The sequence below is a fragment of the Calidris pugnax genome, unplaced genomic scaffold (genome assembly GCF_001431845.1).
Source record: "Calidris pugnax isolate Ruff unplaced genomic scaffold, ASM143184v1 scaffold13, whole genome shotgun sequence".
NCBI lineage: Eukaryota > Metazoa > Chordata > Aves > Charadriiformes > Scolopacidae > Calidris > Calidris pugnax.
This window is the reverse complement of record NW_015090810.1, coordinates 7636778-7661368: the sequence shown is the minus strand read 5'-3', so window position 1 is coordinate 7661368 and position 24591 is coordinate 7636778. Positions and strand designations below refer to the sequence as shown.

The 24591-nt window shown below is 36.5% G+C and overlaps 1 protein-coding gene across 1 annotated transcript in view; it reads right to left on the bottom strand.

Moving 5' to 3' along the window:
- GABBR2 (gamma-aminobutyric acid (GABA) B receptor, 2) overlaps window positions 1-24591 on the bottom strand; it is a 474269-nt gene that overhangs the window by 255218 nt on the left and 194460 nt on the right. Inside the window, exon 4 of the mRNA XM_014938669.1 lies at window positions 4660-4761. Within this exon, the coding sequence (XP_014794155.1) occupies window positions 4660-4761 (102 nt within the window). The remainder of the gene's footprint in view (window positions 1-4659; window positions 4762-24591) is intronic.

Here is a 24591-nt window from a genome sequence, read left to right as displayed (position 1 = left end):
GACTATGGCAAAAGAAAGTTGAATTCTGATTTTTTCTAAAGACTGAAAAGTTATAACCTTAATAACATTCTTTTCCAAGTCTGTTTATGTGCAATATGCCAAGAAAAAGGTGGTTTCTCCGACAGAAATATGAATCCCCAGTTCTTCCTCACAGTTATCCAGGTATTAACCCTTTGTGGGGTGGGGAAAATCACAATCCATGTATACTCAGTACTGTCCAGACATGGATCTGAGAAAACAATGCTGAGAGTCAGTAAATAAAGTGACTGGAGGTAAGATCCAGTGAGAGAAAAAAGGGCACACGGGAAGGATAGATAGGATCAGTAGGGAATTTGGGTAATGAGCACTTACATTTTTTGGCAAAGATGTAGCAAACAGCTGGGGAGGTAGCAATAAGCTTTGAGACCATTATTGAATAAGGAGCTTGGGAGGGAGAATTTGGACTTTTCAAGAGTATGGCAAACAGGAAGCTTGACAAATAACTACTCTTAGGAAAAATACAATCTCAGGAAGTAAACCCAGAAGAAAATGGAACAACAATACATTTGTACCAAAGGTACTCAGAGGGAGATGAGAAATCAGAGAAGCAGAACATAGCATCGAGTAAGCAAGGAACTTCAGACTGTGATGAAGATCCAGAATGAGACAGGGATGTTGCTGGGTTAAGTGGAGAGTATGGGATGACAGGGTTCAAGCTGGCAGTGGATATATGGCTGAAAATCTTTTTCTTTGTCCAGCTTCATGAAGTTGTATCATGAAGAACATAATAGGTAGTTCTAGTTGTTTAGCCATGTGTGGGAAATCATAAAAGATTCCTTGTTTATAACCACTCAGATATTGATACAATGCTGTGAGATGCAGTCTGAGGGTTTATGGCTTGCAGTTAAAAAGAGTGGAAAATTTAGTATACAATCATGTAACCAACAGATTGTATGTTAGAACACACGTAGAAGGAACTAATTTAGGAAAGTCTATACAATAGCTTTTCCTCTTCCATGCATAATATTCTTCCTCTATACAATGATGCACTCCTCAGTAAGCCTCTTTCTTTCCAACTCTGCTTTTTCATACCCCTCCACATTTTTCCCAAATTCGTTCCTGACAAATGGCATTCAAGATGATAAATAAGCCTAGATCCATTCGATGCCAGGCTTGGGTCTGTTGGCTGTCCTGCACTGAAGACACTGAAGTTTCAAATTCACACAAGTGCAAATAGCTCAAATCTCTTCCAGATATTTCATCTGGATGGATAGCGAACTCTGCACTGAAGATTATCGGAGCCAGGTTCATCCTGAGGTTCACCCTTGGAGGTCAGGGTACACATCTACATTATAGACTTGTGGAAAAAGATACATCAGATGCTTAGTGGGGCATATTTTTTCCCACCTTCAATCACACTGTTAACTGACTAACAGCCAGTATGATTTCCTGGCAAATACATCCCCCCATATCAGTCCCCCTCATGGGACTGATGCAAGTTAACACAGTGCAACTCTCTTGTAGGGATCAAAGAAGTCACCCACTGGATCCCAGCAGGCATCAAGAACTCTTTCTTTCTCACAGAGTTGTAAATTGCTTACATGGAAGTACAGCATATTTGTCAGAAGAGTTTTTAATTCATGGAACTAGGCAGGTGATCTATGAGATGATTAAAAACATCCCAGGGGGAAGGCAACTCCCAAAACTGCACTTATATAAAAAGACCAATGTTTAGACCATTTGCCAGATGGTGAGCTGTCATATTTACTCTTCTCAGAGATGAGAGTAGCAATATCAGCATTTAAGCTTTGCCCCTCAGTAAGCAATACATATGTTCCCATATGGACTAAAGTTCAAACAAAAAAATGAAGAACAGTTACATTTCATTTATCCACAGTTGTGGCGGACTCTCCATAAAACCATGTTTTATAAGTGAAGACTATAGTACAGCCTCAAAAATGAATGATTCTCTTGCTGCCTTCTTTCCTTCATATAGGTGAGGATATTTTTCACCCACTAAACATAAAGTGTCTTTGGTACTACTGGCAGCTGAGCAGTATAAACCCTGAAGACAGCGAGGATCAAGACATCTAAGATGCTCCACTGAGGAATGAAAAACAACTTGTCTCCTCCACTGCCATTTCTAACAGCCTCAGATATGAGACACTCTTTGGCCTTTTCAGAGTTTTTGAGTGATGCACATTATGCTGGAATAGGCTGCTATTTTTTTTTTCAGCCTGCAGAGCTTCCCTTCTGTGATCAGATTTTAATCTGTCTCATTTCTAATGAATAACACTACAATGTAGTATTACACAGCTTTCCAGAGAAGGATTGCTATCATATCTCATCTGCCAGAAAAAGTCAATGTCTTGGCAGACTCTTTATGAAATATCTAAATTGAACAGCTTAGATACTCTGTCTTATTCTCTACCATGTATCTGACAGTCAAGATGTTATCAATAAATCTGCTCAAAGCTGGGTAACTTTTGCAATAGAGGTATTCACATGTTCTGCCTTCTAAATGCCTGGATGTCCACCTAAAGAGCTATAGATGAGCCTCTGACCTTAGCTATGGAATCACTGATGGTGAAGGGGAGCTAGAGCATGTCAGCTCCCAGCATCATATGACACTGGTAAAACTTGCTGGTGTCTGTGTTAGTGTGCATGTCACTTACTAAGATTTAGGCTGCATCCAAACCTGTTCATGGCCCAAAATTTTAAAATTTAATTAATTGACTGTTAGAATGAGACTTCATGTTCGGTCAGTATCCAAAACACCTACTGTATTTGGGAAATTAGATGGAAAATGTTTCACTGAATTGGAATTCATATATTGCAATTTTTTTGTCCTGTTTGCATGATGCAAGAAAGTTGTAAGTAAAAGTGTTATTTCTCATACAATTTGCCTGTGCATGCTTAGAATTTTTAAACGTATAAATTGATGTACAAACACATACTTTCCAACATCCCTTTCTTTGAACACAAAAATGATTTTTAAAGATATTCTTAAACCTAAATTTACTTTCCAACTGTGATTGAAAGAGGCTTGAGTTAACACAGTAAAAACTAAGATGTTGCTAGGACATATATAAAACATATACTTCTGCAAATCCTACCAAATGTTTCTTTTGTATTGCATAATCATTCATTTCATAAATTTAAACTCTGTTTAAGAAAATAAAAGGTATTTTATGTCTATATAGTAGAGTAAGCAGATACCAGTTTACCTATATTAGGTTTACATCTTGAAGAAAGGAATTAACATCTTTAGAATTGGATAGCTAAATTGGCCCTGACATTTCGTACCTAAGGACAAGTAACCCTAGATTCCTGTCAAGAATAAGTGATTGTCTAGATAACTGTTTATTTATTGTTGTTGTAATTTGTTTTGAAGAAGAAATCAAGAGATAACTTTAATATATTGTTTGTTAGAGTCTTCTGGTCTTCCCTATAAGACAAACAGCATGTTGTTGACATACAGGAATGCAAGATTCTCGTTGCTTCTTCTTACCTTTAGCCTAAATATACATGTTTACATGTATTTTTTTCTTGTTATTACACTATCCATTGGTTTAAATAGCTCTGCCTTCACAATTGTTAGCTTTCTGATTCCAGGGGTTAAATACCTTGTCAAAAATGTGGACTTTACTGAGAACACCTACTGGAGTCTTTTCAATCCCAGACAGGAAATGCAAACTGGCCAAGACTGGACAGACACAAATGTCTTACTATAAACATAATCTTTACCTACTTATATTTTAAACATTCAGGCTTATATCTCTAGACTGTGGGAATAATAATGCACACTTCATTTATCATGCTTCAGACCTTTTCCAGTTAGCTTCAGTAGTGGTCTAGTCTTAGACAGGTCGATATCCTTGCTTTAAGTTTAGTTTTTCAATACCATTCAGTTTATTAGGAGTTTTTTAACTTGTTTTACACATGTTCAAATATTTGCAGGATTCTGGCTTTGATTGTGAGTTATACGTATTTTATGCCAGCAACAGTTTGATCTTCACTGTTTAAAAGTACTTTCTCTTGCTGTTCAATCATTTTTTCGTGTTCATATGCAGTTTAAGATTCCTATCTCCTATGTCTGGTTTATTGGTTGGACTGCATGATAATGATAAAATATAGTTTTAATTTTATGAGATGCTTGGAACCTAATAAATCATTATAATAAGAGAAGGATGGTAAATTTTTCTGCTAATTTATTTTTCCTTTTTCATCTTATGATTCATATAAAATAATGCAGATGATATAACCAAAGAATTCAATCTAAAATGTGTAATGAAGCTAATGGAAAGATGCTCAATGCTTTTGCTACATGGTAATTTACCTTAAAAGTGTTCTGGTTCAAACCTCAAGAGCTTTCACACGTATATTGCTAAGACTGGTGCTTTAGGTACAAAAACATTAAGCCCACAACAGCTTCCTTTACTTAGTGTACCTATCAGGAACCATAAAAAATATTTACTATATGTATAGACATTCACTGACTTAAGCAGGACTAGGCCCTCAAAGTGCCATTTGATGACTTTATCATGCAATGGAATGTAGCAATATATCATTCTTACGCAAATTTTGTTTTAATAGCCTCCTTCATAGGAAAAAAGAATTAAATCAAATGCCATGACATAATCCCCACTTTCTCTTTATTGTTCAAACAGCAACACATACCTTAAGCTTCTTTACACTTGTGCAGGGATCATTGGAGAAACTCTCAGTATCTGAAATTTCAATGTCTTCACCATACAGGACGCCAGTCAGATCATTCCTCACCTGTCAGAAGTTGAGAAAAAGGCAAATTAGTGAACTGAGACTCAGTGAGGGGGAAGCAGATGGACTATATTTGTCACTGTAACGACAAGCGATGATCTTAATGATGATATATGCACCCACGTATTTTTTTCCATTTTGCCTAAAATCTGATCAAGACACGATTCTTTTAGGACCATAATCTACTATCAACAGGTGTACTACATAAAGAGCTCTACTATGTGTGATGAAAAGTTCAGAGTGGGGTCCCACTTTGCATCATGGGGATGGACAATTCTTGTGTATTTCCAGTGCTGTTAAGAATCAAAAGCTCTCGTGTAGCCAAATTGGTGTTTGAGACTCATCAAGGAATCTCTTACATATTCTCAGTGCTGAATACTGATTTGAAACCACTGTCAGCTGGTCCTAGCATGAATCAGCAGAGCTTATCTTACGTCAGTTGGGGATTGGTAAATCTTAATGAACTCTGTGCCCTCCTCCTTTATTAGTGCGGGTCTTTCTGCATGCAGCAGTGCGTGGCACGGTTTCCTTAAAGGTGACACACGCAACAGATTTTCTCTCTTGTTTTTTTACAGTGACAAGAGTCTGTCCTCTTTGAGCTGCCTAAAAGCACGAAGAAGCCAGACAACATACAAAGCAATCTGGTTTACAGATTTAGGGTTATTTTTTCCATAGAAATGTTTTCTGTCCTCATCACTGCTGGTTTTCCTCCAGCCACATGACTGCAAAAACAGAGTTTCCTAATAGATGAGCAAAAATAATTTTACCTGGTTATAATGTGGTTACAGACTGAAATGAAGAGCATGGCACCCTGATTTTAATATAATTAAATTATGATCACATTAATTGTACTGATTGTCATTTTCATTTGTTTGTTATGAAAGAAATAAGAGAAGCAAATCACTGTGTAAAACAGGTAGCTCAAATGCAAACCCAGAAAATACAATACATAGAAGAGAAATGTATGTGATATTAACCAGGAAAATTTAGAAGTCTATATATCATTCACAGATGCTTTCCAGTGACCCTCTGTACAGGTTGCTGGAATTATGTATTTTAAATCTCCCTCTTAATTCTCTTTTTCCTTGACCTCCTTTGAGAGAGAAACACAGTCCATTCAAAACAATCTGAAAATGTTTGATATACAGTGACATGATCAAGTAAAGAGAAAGTGGTATCTGTCCTTCAGGAGTATGAACTTCTTCAATTGAATTGAAATAACCATAAGGTTTATATAATGAGAAGACAAAAATAAGACACAGCTATTGCTAAATTTCCTCTACTAAAAGTCTATCCCACTCAGTCCCAAGTATACAGTGAAAGCAAGGGGATGCAATGAGATATGAAAGGTCACAGGCAATTCTGCTCACAGCTTTCAAGAGAAACTCATCTCTTCAATAACCCTTCAGCCTTTCTTTAATATATGTTTGTGAGCATCCTCCCAATCTATGCACGTTAGTGGGTTATTTAGGTGTAATTTATGCTTTTATGTTCACTATGCAATGAATATTTTTTTCGATGTACTGCTTAACAGGTTTAGATAGCAGAACAGGTTTTGGAAAAAAAAGAGGAACATTAAAACTATCTTTGCACTTTTGCAGACTTCTTCAAGACAAAGCAGCATAATCTGGTTTCTGCAATGTAGTAATTACATTAAGTAATCCTCAAAAAACATTCCACTTATTTGCTGTTCCCCTTAAGTCGTTTTTTCCAGATTTCTTGGTTGGCCAGTGAAGAATTTCCTGAAGGTCATTATCATACTGGCTGGCTTAATTACTTCTTTCATGGCCTCTGCTTCATCTTATCCCTTTTAGTCATGCTTTAAAATCACTAAGGACATATTTTTACATTATAATCTTTTACAATAATTACAATAAGTGGACAAATAGGTAATTTATTTTTATTAAAATTCTCTTATTTTACAGAAATAACAGTCAGAATGGTCAGTCCACCAAGATTTGAGTTATATCCTCATCCTTTTGTGATATTATGATCCTTTTTTAAGAACGTTCTACAAAAACACATTCACTGACAGAAAAAAGAGCAGTAATGACTCCTTTTTCTGCTAGTATACTAGTAAAATGAATGATAATTTAACTCTAGCAACGCCATTAATTGGTTGGTTAATGACAAAGGTCTTTCTCGATAAAAAAAAAAAAAATTGCTTTTCTGAAACAATCAGTGATAACAAAAGAATATAAACCTCTCTTGATCATAGTTTAGCTAAAGTCCAAAATTCTTCTGTCTAGTATGAAAGTTCATTAAAACTATTATACATTACTTAGAAAACAGTAAAATTTTCCTTCGCTAACAGAACTCTACTTTCCAAAGGCAAATAACTTGTAGTATGGTTCTACCAAATAATGTCTTACTTACTTCTGTAAAATAAGAATTCATTATAGCTGCAGGTTTGGTTTTCTGATATTTTGTTTTTGTTTTTTTCTGAAGCCATTTCTAGTCATTCTTTTAATCTCAGAGAGACTAGATTAACATTACTTAGCTGATCTATGTAGAAAACAGTTGATTCACCAAATACTCTTTAGTCAAATTAGACCATTACTAACATGAGAAAAATTATAAAAACCACACATTAAATATTCTTAAAATAGACTAACACTTATAGAAATGCTTCTGTGGAGGTCACAAGGCTGACCAATTGGTTATGAAAATTACACTTCGAATTGTCTACTGATTTGCTGTGAATCCTTCCCTTCAGAACTTGTTCATGAACTCTGCAACTGAGATATTCAATTACATATGATTTTTTTTTCTGAGCAACAATAGGATTATTTTTGTGAGAAACACTTATTTAAATTCAGCCACTGAGAAATTTATTTGAAAAACCCTTGACCCATCTCCTAGCAGCCTAATGCTCTGCCACTTTCAGAGCTCTTAGACTTTCTATTGAACTACTGATTAACCTCCCAAAAGACACACCTTATTAGATTTAGTGCCAAAGAAGTTGGAAGCTGCCACAATCACATACTGGATGCTTTTCAGATGCATCTGTTGTGGAGATTTTGCCAAAAGAAAGGTGTTCCTTTCCCATTATCACAACAAGATATTAGGAGCTTTATAAGAATTAACAAGGTTTAGATCATTTTTCTGGAAGACAATAGTTTTTTTCCCCTTTCAATGCTATGACCACTAGTCTGATGCATCTCATCTTGTGCCTGGTCTGGGTGTATTTTCACTGCATTTTCCAGTCTTTGTTTCCTATTTCCATACTTTATTTTCACTATCTTCAGACTGAATGTTTTCTTTCTAAGTATTCTAAATATCTCACAGAATTGAAACATGGGTTTCTTTCTACAGAAATTCTTCACATTTTTCAAATTAATTTAATTACACAATCTTCTGGTTTGGCTTTGGATCTAACATCAGACTCTGCAAAGCCTCATCTCCAGTTCTAGAGCTGCAAATTCCTGTAGAAAATGTTGCAATTTTGGATTCAATTTGTGAAACTCATAACACAAAATGCTGCATGTTTTGTTTTAGCAGGTGCTTGTGGTCCTTGAAAGCCTGTCGCCAGTGGTACAAGCAGTTTTAGAGCTCAGCAGTCATTGTTTAATTCCACTAACTCTGAGTAAAGAAAATTGTAAACTAGTATACTTCTGCTTTTTGATTGCGTAGACTAAGATAATTTCAACTGGAGTAAACTGCCGTAGAAAGTTGTAACAAAACAGCATTAAGCTCTGGTGGGGATCTGCAGTTCCGAAGTAAATCTTGTGCTGATTTATAATACAGAAGTAGCATAATTCCATGAGGTTCTAGTCCCTTGTTAACAATTTAAGGAAGATTGTAGCTCTCTGCCTACCCATATAAAATTTACTCCCTTTAAAGACACCAACATTTCATCTTCCCAAACCAGGAATTACCAGACCTGATCATCAATAAACCTGGAAGTTTTTACAAATTACTGCTTACAGATTCTAGTCTTTTGCTCACAGCACAACAAGAGTGTTTTTACATCGCTCTGCATACAAAGCTAGATGAAATCAGTATTTTACCATACTTCCTATTTAATAGATCTATGTGTGGTCAGCTTCAAAAATTACTGGGGTGCAAGTATGTTTACCCAGGAGCAAACTCCAAAACATGAAGTTTTTATCATGTGTAAGGGATGCAGTTACCGGAAGAAAAGGTTGGCCCTTGTGCTTGAGACACAAAAGAAGATGGGAAGCAAGAGAACTGCCTTTCACCCCCTCACTCTGTCAGAGCTACTCTATGATACAGATACAGCTCATAGGACTGAAATAAGATTTTAAAGTTCGCTACCAGCACTGGCTGTATCTTCTTTTCTGTGAAGCGGATGGCAACAATTCTTGCCTACCTCATAGCTGTTGTATCAAATTCACTGATGTTTGAGAGGCAAACAACAAAGTCCCTGACCCTGCACCTGTGAAGGAAGAAATACAGGGGGTTTGAGGATCCAAGAACTTGTACTGCCAAGGAAGAAATTAATTTCTTTAATCTCTAGCAAACTGAGAGAGTAGATAAAATGACTAAATGGCCTGAAAAAAAAAAAAAAAAGTCAAGTCAAGACCGAATTACAACACTCTTGTGGTTGTTTGAGGAAGATGTAGGTTTAAGGAAAGGAAGCACAGGTTGAGGAGCAGCATGGGCCAGCTGCTCCCTAGGGAAGAGGGATGCGAGTGCAATAGCACAGCCTCTGGACCAGGGACCTCACCAGCCAGCACCCCAGCAAGGGGAGCAGGACAGGCTTGGAGAAAACTGCCATTTTCAGCCATGAGGCTACACCTCCAGCCATGAGGCTACACCTCCAGGCAAGTTCACAGCAATAAGGCAGGTCCAGTGTAAATCTGGGAAGTCCACCCATGAGGATCAGGTATAGTGAGAATAACCATGGTCAGGCACAGCCTTCTGATTGCTGGGCAGGTCTGCACTGACAAGACAGGCCTGAGGACAAGCCAGGAAATGGGTCCAAACCAACAGGGTCCACTCCAGGCACGGCTGTGACAGAGAAAGAGAGAGAGAGCAGCACTCTCACAGCATGGCTGGGGCAGGGACTGATGGCTCCGGGCTGAGCTGAAACGGGGTCCTGTGTAGTGGGGAGGGCCAGAAGGGGCTTTTGGTCCTCTCAGAGCCCTGGCACTGAATTTCAGCTGTTGGTGTGTTTTTTACTTCCCATATGATCTCTGTATGATGATTGTCTCCCTACAATATATAAATGATCCCCTACCTCACAGGGATACAAAAGTTGCACACATATTTTCTTTTAGCTGACCAGATAATACTAACTTCAGTGGGATTATTAGTGCAAGCACCTACTCACCAATAGTAAATAGCTAGCATCCCTTTGACCACAATATTTCATTCTTATCAAGCCAATTTTATCCCTTTTCCCCATGAATACAGTAAAGAAAGGAGATATTCCTGATGAATTGTCAACCTAATGCCGATAGTTTGGATTTAGGGGTCTCCACTGATCAGCAGTTCAAACTAGGTTTCAGATTATATGTTTAAAGGCACAGTTCACTCATTTAATTCTAACTCTGCCAGCTACAAAATAAATATAATAATTTTTAGTTTAATCATACTACTTTGCTTTTAACAGATATTTCTGATGACCTTTTAGTACACTAAAGCTGTGTGTAAGTACTGCAAGCTAAATCCTTGTTCAGGACAGTCTAATCCTACCAGATGTTGATCATAAGAGACTCCTAATGAACGAGAACTGGTCAAACCAGATGGATTACACAGTCAGATATTTTACTAAAATTTCCTGCTGCTGAGATTTATACTGTGTACTTTTAAATGTTGTACTGTAGGAGTTTCAGTACAGAGACATAATTATATGTGTACAAAACAAATGCATGAATTATAAGTAAAAATATTTCCTCATTACATGGACAAAACGTAAATTGTGAGTAATTGCAAAGCACAGATTACAATTTCTGGGATTAGTAAAGATAGAGAGATCTCACCATGTAAGATGCATTACAAGCAAACGTAATTATCCCTATTTTCATTCCAATGAAACAAACACATTACTCACATTTAGAGGCTTAGAAGCACTGAGTGAAACTTACTTTCAAGAAATACTCTATCTGGAAAAGAGATATACTGATAATTGGCATTGCCCTTAGATATAGAAGAAAGTTGAGGTGTACTTTCATTGATATACACATCATTTGGCATTACAAAAATGAAAGAGGAAGCAGAACCTTATTTTGAGCAGAGAGACAACATGAAACAAAAGATAAAGCATAAATAAACCAAAAGCAATCACCAAAATGTTATTTTAGATATTAGGAAAGAGCCCCATTTACAGAAAAATGTCTTATTGCATAAAGAAGAAATAAAATCAGAGATGTGTTGGATTTCCTCTTCTGTTCAAAAAAAGATTGGATATTTTTTAAAACTCACATATTGTGTGTGGTTTTCAGGGTGAGAGGAAACAAACAAGGAACCCTGAGATACTATTTTTTTCTTACTTGGGAAACCTATCAGTACAGGCTTTCAAGAAAAAGATGAGTTTTTTCATTGAAGTAGGAACCTAGCATAAAGATCTATCCTGGAAGCAAATGCAATCAATGTAAGTGCTGCCTGCAAGAAATGCCTGAGCGTTTCACACTGAGTGTTTTGGACTAGATTGATAATAATATTACTAACAATAATAAAACAAAAATACAATATTGTATTTTTTTATTTTTGCATATATATAATACACCTTTCAGTTAAAAAATTCTAATTTTACTCCTTTCTGTCTGGAACATCAATGTGGTAAATATGACTTCACATAAAACCTACATATGCATGACTACCACACAGATGACACGTATTTACACATAAACCTTTACAAAGTCATATATAAAATGCCCTAATTTCCCCCCCAAATTCTCTAAATTAGAAAAATTTCCTTCTCATGTTTTTTGGTCACAAAAGCTAAAAGTAATCCTGAACTCTGATGTTAAACCTGATAGTTGCAGGTTAAAAGAATTAGTAGGAATTTAGGGTTCTTGCGATAAGGTTGGTTGTGTTTTTAGGGGTTTTTAAGGTTACTTACAAACAGTTCAAGTTAGAAGGCGATTTCTCTGCAAGAAAAAGATAAAATCAATGCATCTTATCAAGATCACCTTCTGTCAGGTATTCGAAGATGCCAGCATATTACAAAGAAATAAAAATTTAGCTAGGAAAAAGAAGCAGGCATCTGCACTATGACAAAGTATGAACAGATCAAGTTCCACTTAATCTACAAGCATGTTAAGGACCTGGACAATAGGTTCAGCGGGACTTTGAGCAATCCAAAGAAACAAATTCTCTGCAATAAGACCGGATGCTAAGATAAGGAAACACACTATTCAGTAGTAAAGCAGAGAGGGAAAGGCCATAGTACATTCCTTACAGGCAAAAATGCAGAATGCATTGCAAAGCCAGAAAGGATGCCAAAGACAGTAGGCAAGGATTAAAAGTTAATTATATATGCTACAAGAAACAACAGCAGTTCACATGGAGATTTCAGGACTGCTGATGAACAAAATTGAAGAAGAAAACATACACAAGATATACTTCTGGTTCCTTCAATGCAAGATATCACCTATAAAACTGAACACAATGTGGTTGTGATGGCTTCCAAGTAAATGGGACAAACATTCTTCTACAAGTTTATCAAACTTGACTCTTAGAGATAGCAGAACAAAAGCAAAGGGTCTGGAGGTTGTAATATTATACAACAGAAATTTTCACACCAAGTATTACGAAAGTAAATAGGGGCCGTATTGAGAATAGATTATTTAATAATTTGTAAACCAATGTCAGAAGCAGAAGTAATTAAGCAAGAACTTATAAATGCTTGCTTATTAAAGTAAGTGTATGTAATAGGACTACTGAAAGTTGGTGCAAGCAGTGAAGTAACTAGGAGTGCTGAAATACTGAACACTATCTTGGAGGGAATATAGAGGCAGATAAGTAAAGGTGCTCTATATTATTATGTGTTCAGTGTAACTAGAACATGGAATGCAAAATATAAAATATATCTGGATCTTCTGAAAAATAAAATTTCACAAGGTTTAAAGTATGGGTTTAGACAAAAAATACTTAGAGAAATAAAAAAGAAACTTTTAAAAACTACTTAGAATACACAGTAAATCTGCTTTACATTAGTGAATTTGGCCTAGATTATGAAGTAAGAACATACCAAGATGGAAAGTCTCATGCTATCACAGAAAAAAATAACAAATTGCAGTTTAGAAAACTATCATGAGTTTCTTTTGAAGCCCATGCTATTACACCACTCTTGTGGTGTAAGTTTTTGTCTAGTAAACAGACTGATTGCTAAACCAAAAATTAAGGACCCAACATCTGATTATGTTATTACAGGTGGACAACATATATAGTACTTATTAGTAATTCTTACATATGCACACATTTCAAATGCATTTATTACTCAGAAAGAGCTCATTTACTAAAACAATTCTGAGAAGAATTTATTGAGAGGGATAATTCAAACAAAGCAACAGGAACAATAATTAAATATTGTTTAAGAAAATGTTATCAGTGCCAAAAGAGCTATGATTTATAATTACAAAAGGAAGCATCTTTATGTAAAATCCTCCTTGACTTAGCAGAATGAAAGTAACAGTAACATTTACACATTTACAATCTCTCCAACCATGATGAATTAAATATTTTTTATTCCAACACTAACTAGGAAAGGTGTCACACGGATATTGCCAAAGTTAAGATAAATGAGCATTTCTAAGGAATGAGTCATCTCATCCATAAATAGATGGCTAAACCAGGTGAGATGAACTGTACCATGGAAATGCCTCTCTCTTTTCTCCATTAACTAAAAATGGAGCTTAGATGACTCTGAGATACCGACAGTTACAGAGAGCTGAAGTGTAGCTGAATCCCAGGTCTCAAAATCTAATCCTGTCTCAAAATGGGTGTTCCAGTACTGGCAGCACCCAGTGAAACTTAGAAACCCCAAGGATCCCTTACCTCATAAAATGATCTCAGGACAAGGTCAGAGTATTGGGCTACTTCCCTGCATCCTTTCTCAGTCTGGTCACCCAACCACCAAGGGAGAACACATAGGTTCTTCTTCCATATCTTGGCTAGTAAGGGAGGTTTATACAAACCATGGGTTTTGTGCAAAGCTTGGAAGTCTTTATCTATCTGGAATTTTTACTTTCAGGGGCAAGTTTGAAGTTTTACTATTCATTCAGTTGTTGTACTGCAGCTATAGTTATTTACTAATGGCTTAATTGCATCAGACTGAGGAGACTACGTCAACGTTTATGAAAACCTGTTTCCAGGAGTAAGAGTTGTTATCAACTGGAAACTTTCCCACTTTAGTGGGAAACTAAAAAGAAAGAAACATTTACCTAATATAAAAATTGAATGACATCTTGAGGAAGGGGAGATTATAGCAAACATACCTGTGAGAATACAGGTGATATCAAATTATTACTACTTCAACAGTTGTCCAAAATATCAATCCACACTCCTCAGATGGAGGAAAATGCGGAAAGGTCAGCAATATCAAGCTAAGATTTAACTCTGTTCTACACTTGAATAATGGGAATAGTTGTCCTATTTGCAATACACTATGGTATTTAGGCTTTAGGTTTTTTAGGAGTGGAGGGACAGGTTTGCTTAAAATTTGAGAGCAGTTTAACAAAACATTTCATTAAGTTACTTTCCACTTTGCAATGCTCTGCTCCAAAACAGTTTTGTTTACGTCAATTTTGTAAAAAAATTACCCTGTGGTTTAAACTTTGTAAGTCTATTTTTTTTTTCTTACAGGTGAAAACAGGAAAACAGACACTACTTCAGGGATCATCACATGATAACATTGCATCAAATGATAATGCTAATATAAACAGACATGAAAATTGTACTATATCAACCATTCTTCAGCACCATGTTCCTTCCTTCTGGAAAAATACAGGAGAAATTACCTTCTATATCTTCTGACCCAAATAAGTTCTGCTACAGTAGAGAACTAAATTAGATGCTAACTGGAGTGACATTACTGAGTAAAGGCAGTTTCAAAAAATAAATTTTTCAAATAACTTACACGCTTACAGGCTAGCTGAAAGGCTACATAACTTAGGATATGTGGAGGAAAAGATCTTCCCCAGATGCCTAACCATAGACTTCTGTAAATTCCATCTGTAAATCCCAACTGGTGCCCAAGTCTGTAACAAGTCTGCTGTTATTACATTCCAATATATATTTTTTATATTATGTTGTACAATGAGCTAAAAAAATTCTGATAAGAATACTTGATAAGTTCAATTTTATTGTCAATTGATGCTGCAAGAAGGTTCAAATGGCTAAACACAACTAATATCTTTTCTATTTGGGAAAGTCATTATTCAATGCAGTAACCTCTGACAAAGATCACTTCAGTGTTTAGCATCATGAATGTTCACAGAGCCTCCTATGGTATTCATTCAAGTAAAACTGATCCCTATGTCCTTTGAAGACAGCCTGTAATAAGAGCGTTTGTAGGATGCATTTGGTCCAGCCTTTAACTGTATGAAATAAAAATCCCCTAAAAATTATTTTCATTAGTTGCAGAACAGAGAGTTTTGAGGTAGAACACTGCTTTAAGAATAATTCCTTGATGACTTGATGCTACCAAACAAGCACAGGCATGATGGAGTATGCTGTACCACTTGAAAATACTACTGGCCACTTGCCAGGTCACTCTTAGTATTCTGGTAGTTACCAGATTCTGCTGGCTAAAGATAAAGCTCCTCTTCAGGTCAGCACAAAAATAATACACGATCAACAATTATTTTTAATAAAGAAACAGAATAGGACAACAGAGGTTCGACCACTTTCAAAAGCTCCAAACTCTTTTGTTTCTTAAAGCAGTATATTCATATCTAAGATATGCCACATTCTATGCCAAAGCAAGGAGGCTAGGAAAAAAAAAATAATCCAGAAAACAAAGGTATTAGGATCTATGCCCTTCATATAGGGTTAAAACACACCGCAACAGAAGATTTGCCCTAAGCAACACTGAAGCACAGATTTCTATGGAAGCTATCCCTGTAGAAGGAAGGAGCAGCCTTGCAGGAGCTGTACACTGGCTCTGCACACACCTTTGCTGCTGCCACCAGACAAGGACAGCAGTGGCCAAATTCTACCCTACTATTAATCTGTCAACTATCAATCATTGTAGGAAATCTCACTTGAGTCTACTATCACCGAATGCTTCCTGAAGAAATGTCTTGATTTTACTGTTCTGTTTTAAAACTACAAAAAAGAGACGTGATCCCAGAAAATGTCAGAAAGGCACATGAAGTGGAAGTGGATCACGTGCAAAATTAATGACATCCAACATGTAGTTAGCATGATAATGCACCCCTTTGCCTGAGGAAAAAGGATAAAATGAAAAACAAGGCTGGCAAACTCAAGACTAATAAAAGACACCCAGGCATATGATTTCAACTACTTAAATGTATTTTGAAAAGGTGCCATGCACTTGATGCAAAATCAAACTGTGTTTTTTGGCAAAGCCCATGAACTTGTCTACCAGTCCCTTATACGTAGTGGCAAGCTGAAATTCAAAGCTGCTTAAAGGAGGGGGAAAGTTGCTGTAAGTCTGCAACAGGAAAAATAGTTGATGTTTATTTCATGCTCTCTGGCATAAGGTGACCTACCTGGGGAGGAGCAAGTTACAGGCTAAACTATTATTTTTGCTTCTAATCTCTCTTTCTCTCCCTTCCTCCTTCCCCCTGGGACCTGATAACGGCAGTATCATCTATTACATTGCTCATTCTCCCAAATTCATCATGAGACATGACTGTCCTCCACTGAAGGCTTTGAAAAGTAACCACTTCTGTTAAAATAACAAAGCAACTTAGAAATGTGTAGAAGTCACAATCACGTTCTTTTTGCAAAGCAGGAATTTAGATAAGCAAACTAGTTAATAGCTCCGTTAACCCATGCTAGTTAAATCAATCCAGTTAACATAGGCTATGATAACTTTAAATTACATTCCATCTGTAAGGCAAAGCAAGATAAAATAATGATTCTTTTAGAGCATTTCATTCTATTTTCTAGGACTACTAGATGATTACACATTAATTCTGAGTTTGGGGATTATCCCTTGGTCTTCCAAGTTAAAAGAAAATACAGAAGCTATATTAACATTTTTTTGAATATTGAAGAAAACCTTGCAGCAACATTTCCTGCAATGGTGTATGACTGTTATTTCACACTTTATTTACTTCAGAATCCTCAGAAGGATGCCATATGGTGGTGATAATTTACTGTACTTGAGCGTCTCGGTTTGATTCACATACTTCCTCCACTGAGATTTCAGTTGTCAGCTGAAGCTGTACTTTGGTTACCTGTGAAAAGTCCTTCTAGAAAACAAATTTTCCCCTGGATCTTGTACATATCTTTTTGAACCCTTTAATGCCTTCATTAATTGCTCTTGCTCTTTCTTTTCTCCTTTGGTGGACTTCTATGTTCTGAAATGTCTTCCTTCTAATATGTTTTCCTGAAACTTCTTTAACCACAATAATTCTTGGTATATCAAGTCCTTTATAAATAAATTCTGTACATTACTTTATGTTATTCCAGAATGGATTCTGAACAGGCACTATGGTACATCTTGGCATATTGTCTTAAGCAGCCTTACCGCAGTGGCACTCATTCTTACAGCACTATAGTTAAAAATACCATGGTGGCATCTTTTCATTTAATTGGTTTTGCACTCTCTTTTCCTGCAGAGTAATCCTCCAGGGTCATATTAATATAAGCTATTTGTTTAAGAAAGTAAAGCCAATTTTATACATGACTGGAAAATGATACAGAAATATAGCCAGTTTATCAGTGCTGTCTGAGATGAAGTCCCTAATTCAGTATGGAAACCAGAAGACAAAAAATATTCTAGGTTACCTAAGAATTATTTGAAGTGTGTTAGGCTACAAAATAAGCAAGCAGCTTCATTCTGTGTCTTTGGGAAACTTGTTGGCAACTTCAGGTGGTGAAAATTATGCCTGTTTGTTATGGACTGGCGATCATCTCCTTGACCATGTGTGCTAATAGTTTTTACTGTCACTGCCCTTTTCATTTTAACATTACGGACTGTGCCTGGAATTCACAGAACACCTGGAATCAGACTTTACCCTCCTGTATACTCACAAGAACTAACAACAGTCTGGCATGAAAAAATGTTCTGTACATTCATAAGCATATGTAGTGCTTTATTTTAACATTCTCAGTGAGGAGAGAATACACGTGGTGTCATTAAGGGTTATGCACTTGACTTCACCAGAATTGAGCGATCCCCTTAAAAATAACTCCTATCTGTTTTTTAGTTTTAAATACATCCCATGACATTTGTTAGACATTTTTAGTTGGTCTGAAAGAATACAGCATTTAGCTTTTTTTAAAGAAATAAAATAACATTAATATGCTGTAACATTAATCTCCCTCCTTTAAACAAAAAAGAGACCTAGAAGGACAGGGAATAACTTCAGTAGCCCATACAAGCAAACTCTGTCCTGGCAAGAAGAAGCTGGACTGGACTAGGTGTCAGGAGAAAGACATTCATTTTGTTTAGATGATGTTCTATTTGTTTTTTTACAGAACATTTCTGTTAAAGTTGTGCAGGCATATTTAAATTTAGAATTGTTGTTCCTGCAATCTCAGTAATTCTTTAAAGTTTCATTTCTTTATTAATTTTAGTGCTCAGAGACTCTGGTAGATAATATCTGGAGAAGCTTGTTTCCATAAAACACTCCAAAATGGACACTCTAAAATGCCAGAAGTGTAGGTGGTATGACAGCTTTTAAGAAACCACCATGGTATTTCTACAGGAAACATTTCACTGTGTCTACTGACCATTCATTGCTAATTTGTATGAATAAAGTTTTTAATATCAATCAATTGACATGGAACCAGATTCTCCTCCATGTTATTTGAGCACATCAAATTTAGGGGAACACAAAAGTTACTCCTGTTATATGGATCTAAAAAGGTATAATAGAGAAAGGAGGTGGGGAATCCTCCCTCTTTCTCTCCCTCTCTCCCCCCCCCCCCAAATTTCTTGGTCACTAGATGATGTGATCCTCCTACATATGGTCCTAACGGAGACGAGAAATTAAGAAAGTGAGAGTATCTTACAATGTAGCACATCTCTTAGTTTCCTATCCTTTCTCCAAACTGTTAAAGAATAGAATTTAATAGATTAATACAGAGGGAAGTGACATGCACATGTCTTTACATAGTGTCACGGTATGAAAAGAACCTACAGGAATTGAATGGGACTTTTTACTAAGGCTATTTATCTGAGTGAAAACAATGATATCCAGAAGCAGAGCAACTACCCCCATAGAACTTATGCTGGATTCAAGCGGTACTTGGATCATATCGAGGGTGGAGCCTTTACTGTGAACATCTGTAAAATTCACGATGTACAAACATAGTTTCTTGTGTTAGGGCTCTGGCAAAAAAAGGTTTAATGGATTTTCTTGGATTTATTAATAGAGTAAAGAGGTAGCAATAACCTCGTTATATAAGACAGACAAAAAGCATTGTGCTGGAGTTTCTGGTCTCCGGTGGGCATTTCCACACTATTTTTTCAGACAGGTATGAATGTGCTCTGTCCATTCTTTTAGGCAACCAGCAGGAACTTGAACATATGTAACCACAATGAGATGCAGCAGAAAACTAAGTTAACATGCTCTGGCTCTATGGCAGTGGTCTCCACACTTTTTTGATTATGCATTTCTATCAGTAAAAAATTTTTGGGCATGTATCCCCAAGGTATGTATTTATAAGTTATGTACATGTTCTTGCTACTGTATTAATATATTATGTTTATTATAAATCTTACACAAAAATAGAAAGTTAAAAGGATGAGATAAAGACTAAATATTTTTTTATTATTATTTTAACTTATTAAAGGTATAAACCCCCCTTTTTTGCTCTCACTAAAGCCTTGTGATTGAATAGCCTTCACTATTTTTTAAAGTCCTGGCTTAACACCTAGTGATACAGCATTTGAAGGTCTGGTTCTAAGTTCTGCTTATTTTCATACTTCGTTTTCACAAAGATAGATAGATCCAAATGGAGGACTTACATCACGGGCTACACTTTCTAAACCATGATATTTTTTTTGAAGTCACATTCACGAATTGTGCAAAGATTTTTGCTGAACTTTGGTTATTAAATTTCCATCATTCCTGACGGCAACCAATTGCTCTTGCAAACTAATTAGAAAGTACTGCATTTTTATATATTTAACAACTGGGTTCAAAACCCACTGAAACTTTTGTTGGGGAGATTTTTTAACCAGCTTCCATGTTTCCATGTTTCTTAAGTGTTTCCATGTTTCTTAAGTGTTTCTTAATCCAGTTTCCATGTTTCTTAAGTGTACAGATACTAGAGTATTTATTAGGTGACTGGCTTCCATCAGTTCTGGCAACAAAAACGTGAAACGATCAAAACATTTCCAAACATCTGTTTCTGAAATGCTCTCTCCATAGCTCAAGGCTCTTCTGAAAAGCAGTGACTTTCTCTCTCATCGCTAAAGCATCACCTTCATGTTGAAGGGCCACATGAAGTGTGTTTATTTATTTTTTTTAAATATCTGCTATGGACAAGTCCTTGTCATCACAGAGAATGTCAGCAAGCTTGGAATACTTGACCTTTTGTAAAAGAAAAAGGCATAATGTCTTCAAGTTCAACAACTCTTTTTAAGAAGTTCACCATAAGAAAACCAATGAACCTCCTTGCGGTACAAAAGATTTTTGTGGTCACTCCCCATCTCATTACAGAGTATTGTAAATATTCTCTATTTAAATGACTTTTTTTTTATAAAATAAAGCACTTCAACAGCACCCTGCAGCACTTCATGCACTTTCAGCTCCAACTTCTTTGCTGCAAGAGCTTTCTGATGACTGAAGGAATTTCACATGTGATGCCAGCTCTGTAAGCTTACTCTGGAATACATTTTTTATTCCAGTCAATGCAGCCGCTCCATTAGTGCTTACACTTACACAGTTTTTCCATAAAACATTGCTCTTATTAAAGAAGTCACTTCAGTGTCAAGAATGTATCCTCTCCAGTACATCTCTCCTTTCGTTGCTCACAAAAAAGTACTTCTTTACCTATTTCATTATTGAAGCAGAATCCAGCAAACACCGCAAGCTGAGACATTAGAAATATCTGTACTTTCACCTAGCTGTATAGCAAACCACCCACACTGCGTGATTTGTTCTAATATCTCTTTCTTCATCTCTTCTGTTCATCTTCAACAGTATTTTCTGACAAAGGAATGGACTTCAGTTTGTTGACATAGTGTTTTTTATGGATTATTTCAGCCATTTTTACTGCTGTGTTGTCCCCACAGTATGTGCCTTTTTGTCTTTTGTTATTAAATAAGAAACCTCAGAAGATGCTTTTAAACATTTATTGTTATGTTTAGTTATGTAAAGTACTGGAATGAGTATCGCATGACTTTAAACATCACTGAAAAAAATTGTAGAGGTTTGTCTTCATGTTCTGGATGCTTAATTTTTAAATGTCTTTCTAATCGTGATGGCTTCATAAATACCTAATGTCTCAAGGCACAGTATACACTTAGGGTGAGATTCATCGTTAGCAACAGTAGCTATAAATCCATATTTCAAATAGCCTTCTTGATATTTTTGCCTTTTTTTTTTTGGCTGACCTTGTCCGATCTTGTTAGCTTGTCATTGTTTTTACCCATAATAGGGATGACGAAGGTAAGTGAACTACAGCTGTAAGACAAGTGTCAGCTCTGCCATTTTCTTCTTGTTCACTTGTGCTGGCTTTATCAGTATTACCTTCAATCTGTGGTTTCTTTGCAGGAATCGTTTTAAGCTGCTTGTACACTTTGCGGTTTAGTAAAAACTAGATAACATAATCCATAAATTCACTTAACTGGGCACATGTGAACTCTAATATGTCACATTACACTGAAAATGAACGAATAAGTGAGGATGCCACTGTCAACCCCTCCACGTTGTAGAGTACCCATTCTTCCCTCAGGGCACCTCATGAACCCCGCAGGACCATCTGACACATGGATTGACTAAATGCACCAGTGTCAATCTGTATATTAAATATTAGTAAAGCTTAATGTCTTCCTTATTTTTTTTAGATAAAAATAAATATAAATGGAAGTTCAACTGTCCTCTTCCTGCACCCCAACAGATTGTCTAGCACGCCTCCTAGGGTGCAGATCCCCCCATTTGGAGACCACTGCTCTATGGGACCCTTAGCCCTACTGGCAGTCATCTGGGCACAGTTTGCCAGCATCTATCTGGATTGCAGCATAGATTGAAGGCAATCTGTGCCTACCTGCAAAAAGGCACACACTTCAAGACATATGCTTGTAAGAAAGACATATGCTTAAAGTACCTAGAGTCCTTACACACTCCTTTCCCAAGGCTAGAGATAGCCAAATCTATCCAGTTTTTCCACTAAAAGCAATGCCAAGAAAAAACTCAAAATTTAGAGGAAAACCATAAGATTGATTTGCAATTTGGAAATAGACTGTACAGTAAGAAAGTAAACGAGCTAGCTCTAAGATGGATTAAGACAGAACTGAATCATGATGATACAGTTTGTACATGATAAATTACCTACTTATAGAGATTTTCTAACTCCAATCTCTTTAGCAGACAAAAATACATAAAATATAGTGACTGGAAGTTAAAGATTAAATAAGACACATTTTTTTTAATGTGTATCACTAGTCCTTAGGACAGTGACAAAGATTATATCAAATTCCCAGCCTTCTGGTTTCTTGAGCATGAATACATGGGAAACAACAGGATTATACTTATATTAATTAGATTCTGTAGCATTTTTCTTTAGAAAACCAAGAAAATATCTGGGTTTTGACTACGGAACAATGATGTTATGCTAGAGATATAATCAAGCTTACATATTTTGAACTTCTTACTGGCATCCACTCTAACCCCCACTGCAAAAGATACTCTTCATTTATTTGTACCTCAGTCAACGTCTGCGTTGACAAAATGAGAATAAATATCTGTAGATTACAAATATATCAAGTTCTTGTAAACTATTTAAGATCTAAGGGTGCAAAACACTGATGAATTCCATTTCACTGGCAGGAACCTGAGCACAAAGCAGTAATATGATGTACTGGGTCTGGCTGGAATGGAGTTATTGAGACAGCTTCCTCATTCTTTGCCTGTGTTTCCTGTTGAGCTTGCATCCATCCACCGCAGCAGATCAGCCATGTAAATTCTCCCACTGTCTCTTGGTTATTCCAGTAATGGAGTTTGGTGACTGCACGTGCAGCCAAAGTTCCTCCTGCTTGTTTCCCAGGTTGCATGCATTTGTTCCTGAAGTCTCTCCTGTTCCCATCAACCTACACTCTGTGGTTTTCATCCCTGCCTATCATTATTTCACTCAACCATGGGTCATAATCTCCCTCCCCTGTGGTTCCTAGTTTTAGTTAGCAAATGGAAAGCAGTAGCAATCTCAAAAGTATCATCCATTTTTTCTATTGAGACACCACAATGTAGGGTGAGAGGTGCCCATGGATTATAAAGGAAACCTTAGACTAGACACCATTACTTAGGTGGCTAACATTACACAAGATGAATCTCAAAGACAGAGCAATTCCTGTGGTGCATTCTGGCCTTGAGGAGTGAGTTATGCTGGCATGTTCTCAGCTCATTATTAAAGCTGAAGCTTTACATGAGTCAAACACCCTTAATATAGTGAATACTTAAGATGACCAAGTTTGAATCTAGTCATCTTTATAAGAAAGATGGGAAAAGGTCTGTTTTACTAAGCCTACTGAGAATCAATCTTTACTTAGTTTTGTAGTTAAAAATTTGCCTAAGGCAAATTGCTCACCAGTATACAGGAATTCTGCCTGGGAAAGAAAGGCACAATCAGAAGTAAATTTAAGAAACTGATGGTAATTGTTTTATATGGAAAAAAATAAACAAACAAGTTACACAAAGCATTTTAATGATACAAAGTTTAAGCTAACAAGGCAGTTGGGTGTGTGGGGTGGACTGCCTTTAGTTTTGTATTTGTAGAGCTGCAAAAAGGAAAAGTTATTCCAAGAGAAAAGAAAAGCTTCAGGCGAAAGGGTGTTGACAAGTTCTTACTTTTTGCCTTTGACAAGCATCTGTCCTAAAGTGCCTAATATTCATATAAACAAAAGCATCCACGAAACCATGAGTGATGAATCCATCACAGAAACTTTCACAGCAGATAACATGGATTTTCATTTCAGCAAGCTGGACAAGCGAAGCAAAGCTGGTCTGAGGGCAGATTTCAGGACCCATTGCAGAAGGCTGACAAGGGTAACACAGAGCACTTGTCTGTTCCACCAGCGCAAGAGCAAACACTTTTGCAATCATTAGACCTGACAGAGGCAAAAAAATGAGATTTCTACTAGGCTGTAGGCAAATTAGTTTGCTAGTACATCAGGACATCATACAAGCGAAATTAAACAAATAAAGCTAAAGTGAGGAAAACAACTGGAAAGGAAAGGAAGAGCTGAGGGCTACACAGTCTACTGCAGTGTATCATAATCAAAAGATAATTCATATATTTCCCTCTTCTTGTTCTTCAGGGCATACCATTTCAATGTGATGCAGACAGTCCTACAACCTCCGGTACTACAAGGAGTATAATTTTTCAGTATAGCCAAAGAAATATATCAGAGCCGGGAACCTCGCAAGCGACACACTACATGAGCCTGGCAATTTGGATCACTGCTAGCCTAGGGGTGTCTGACCTCTTATGAATTCTTACTGTGATTGTCAGGACTCAATACCAAACCCTATAGTAAAAGTGTAGATTTATATAATTTGT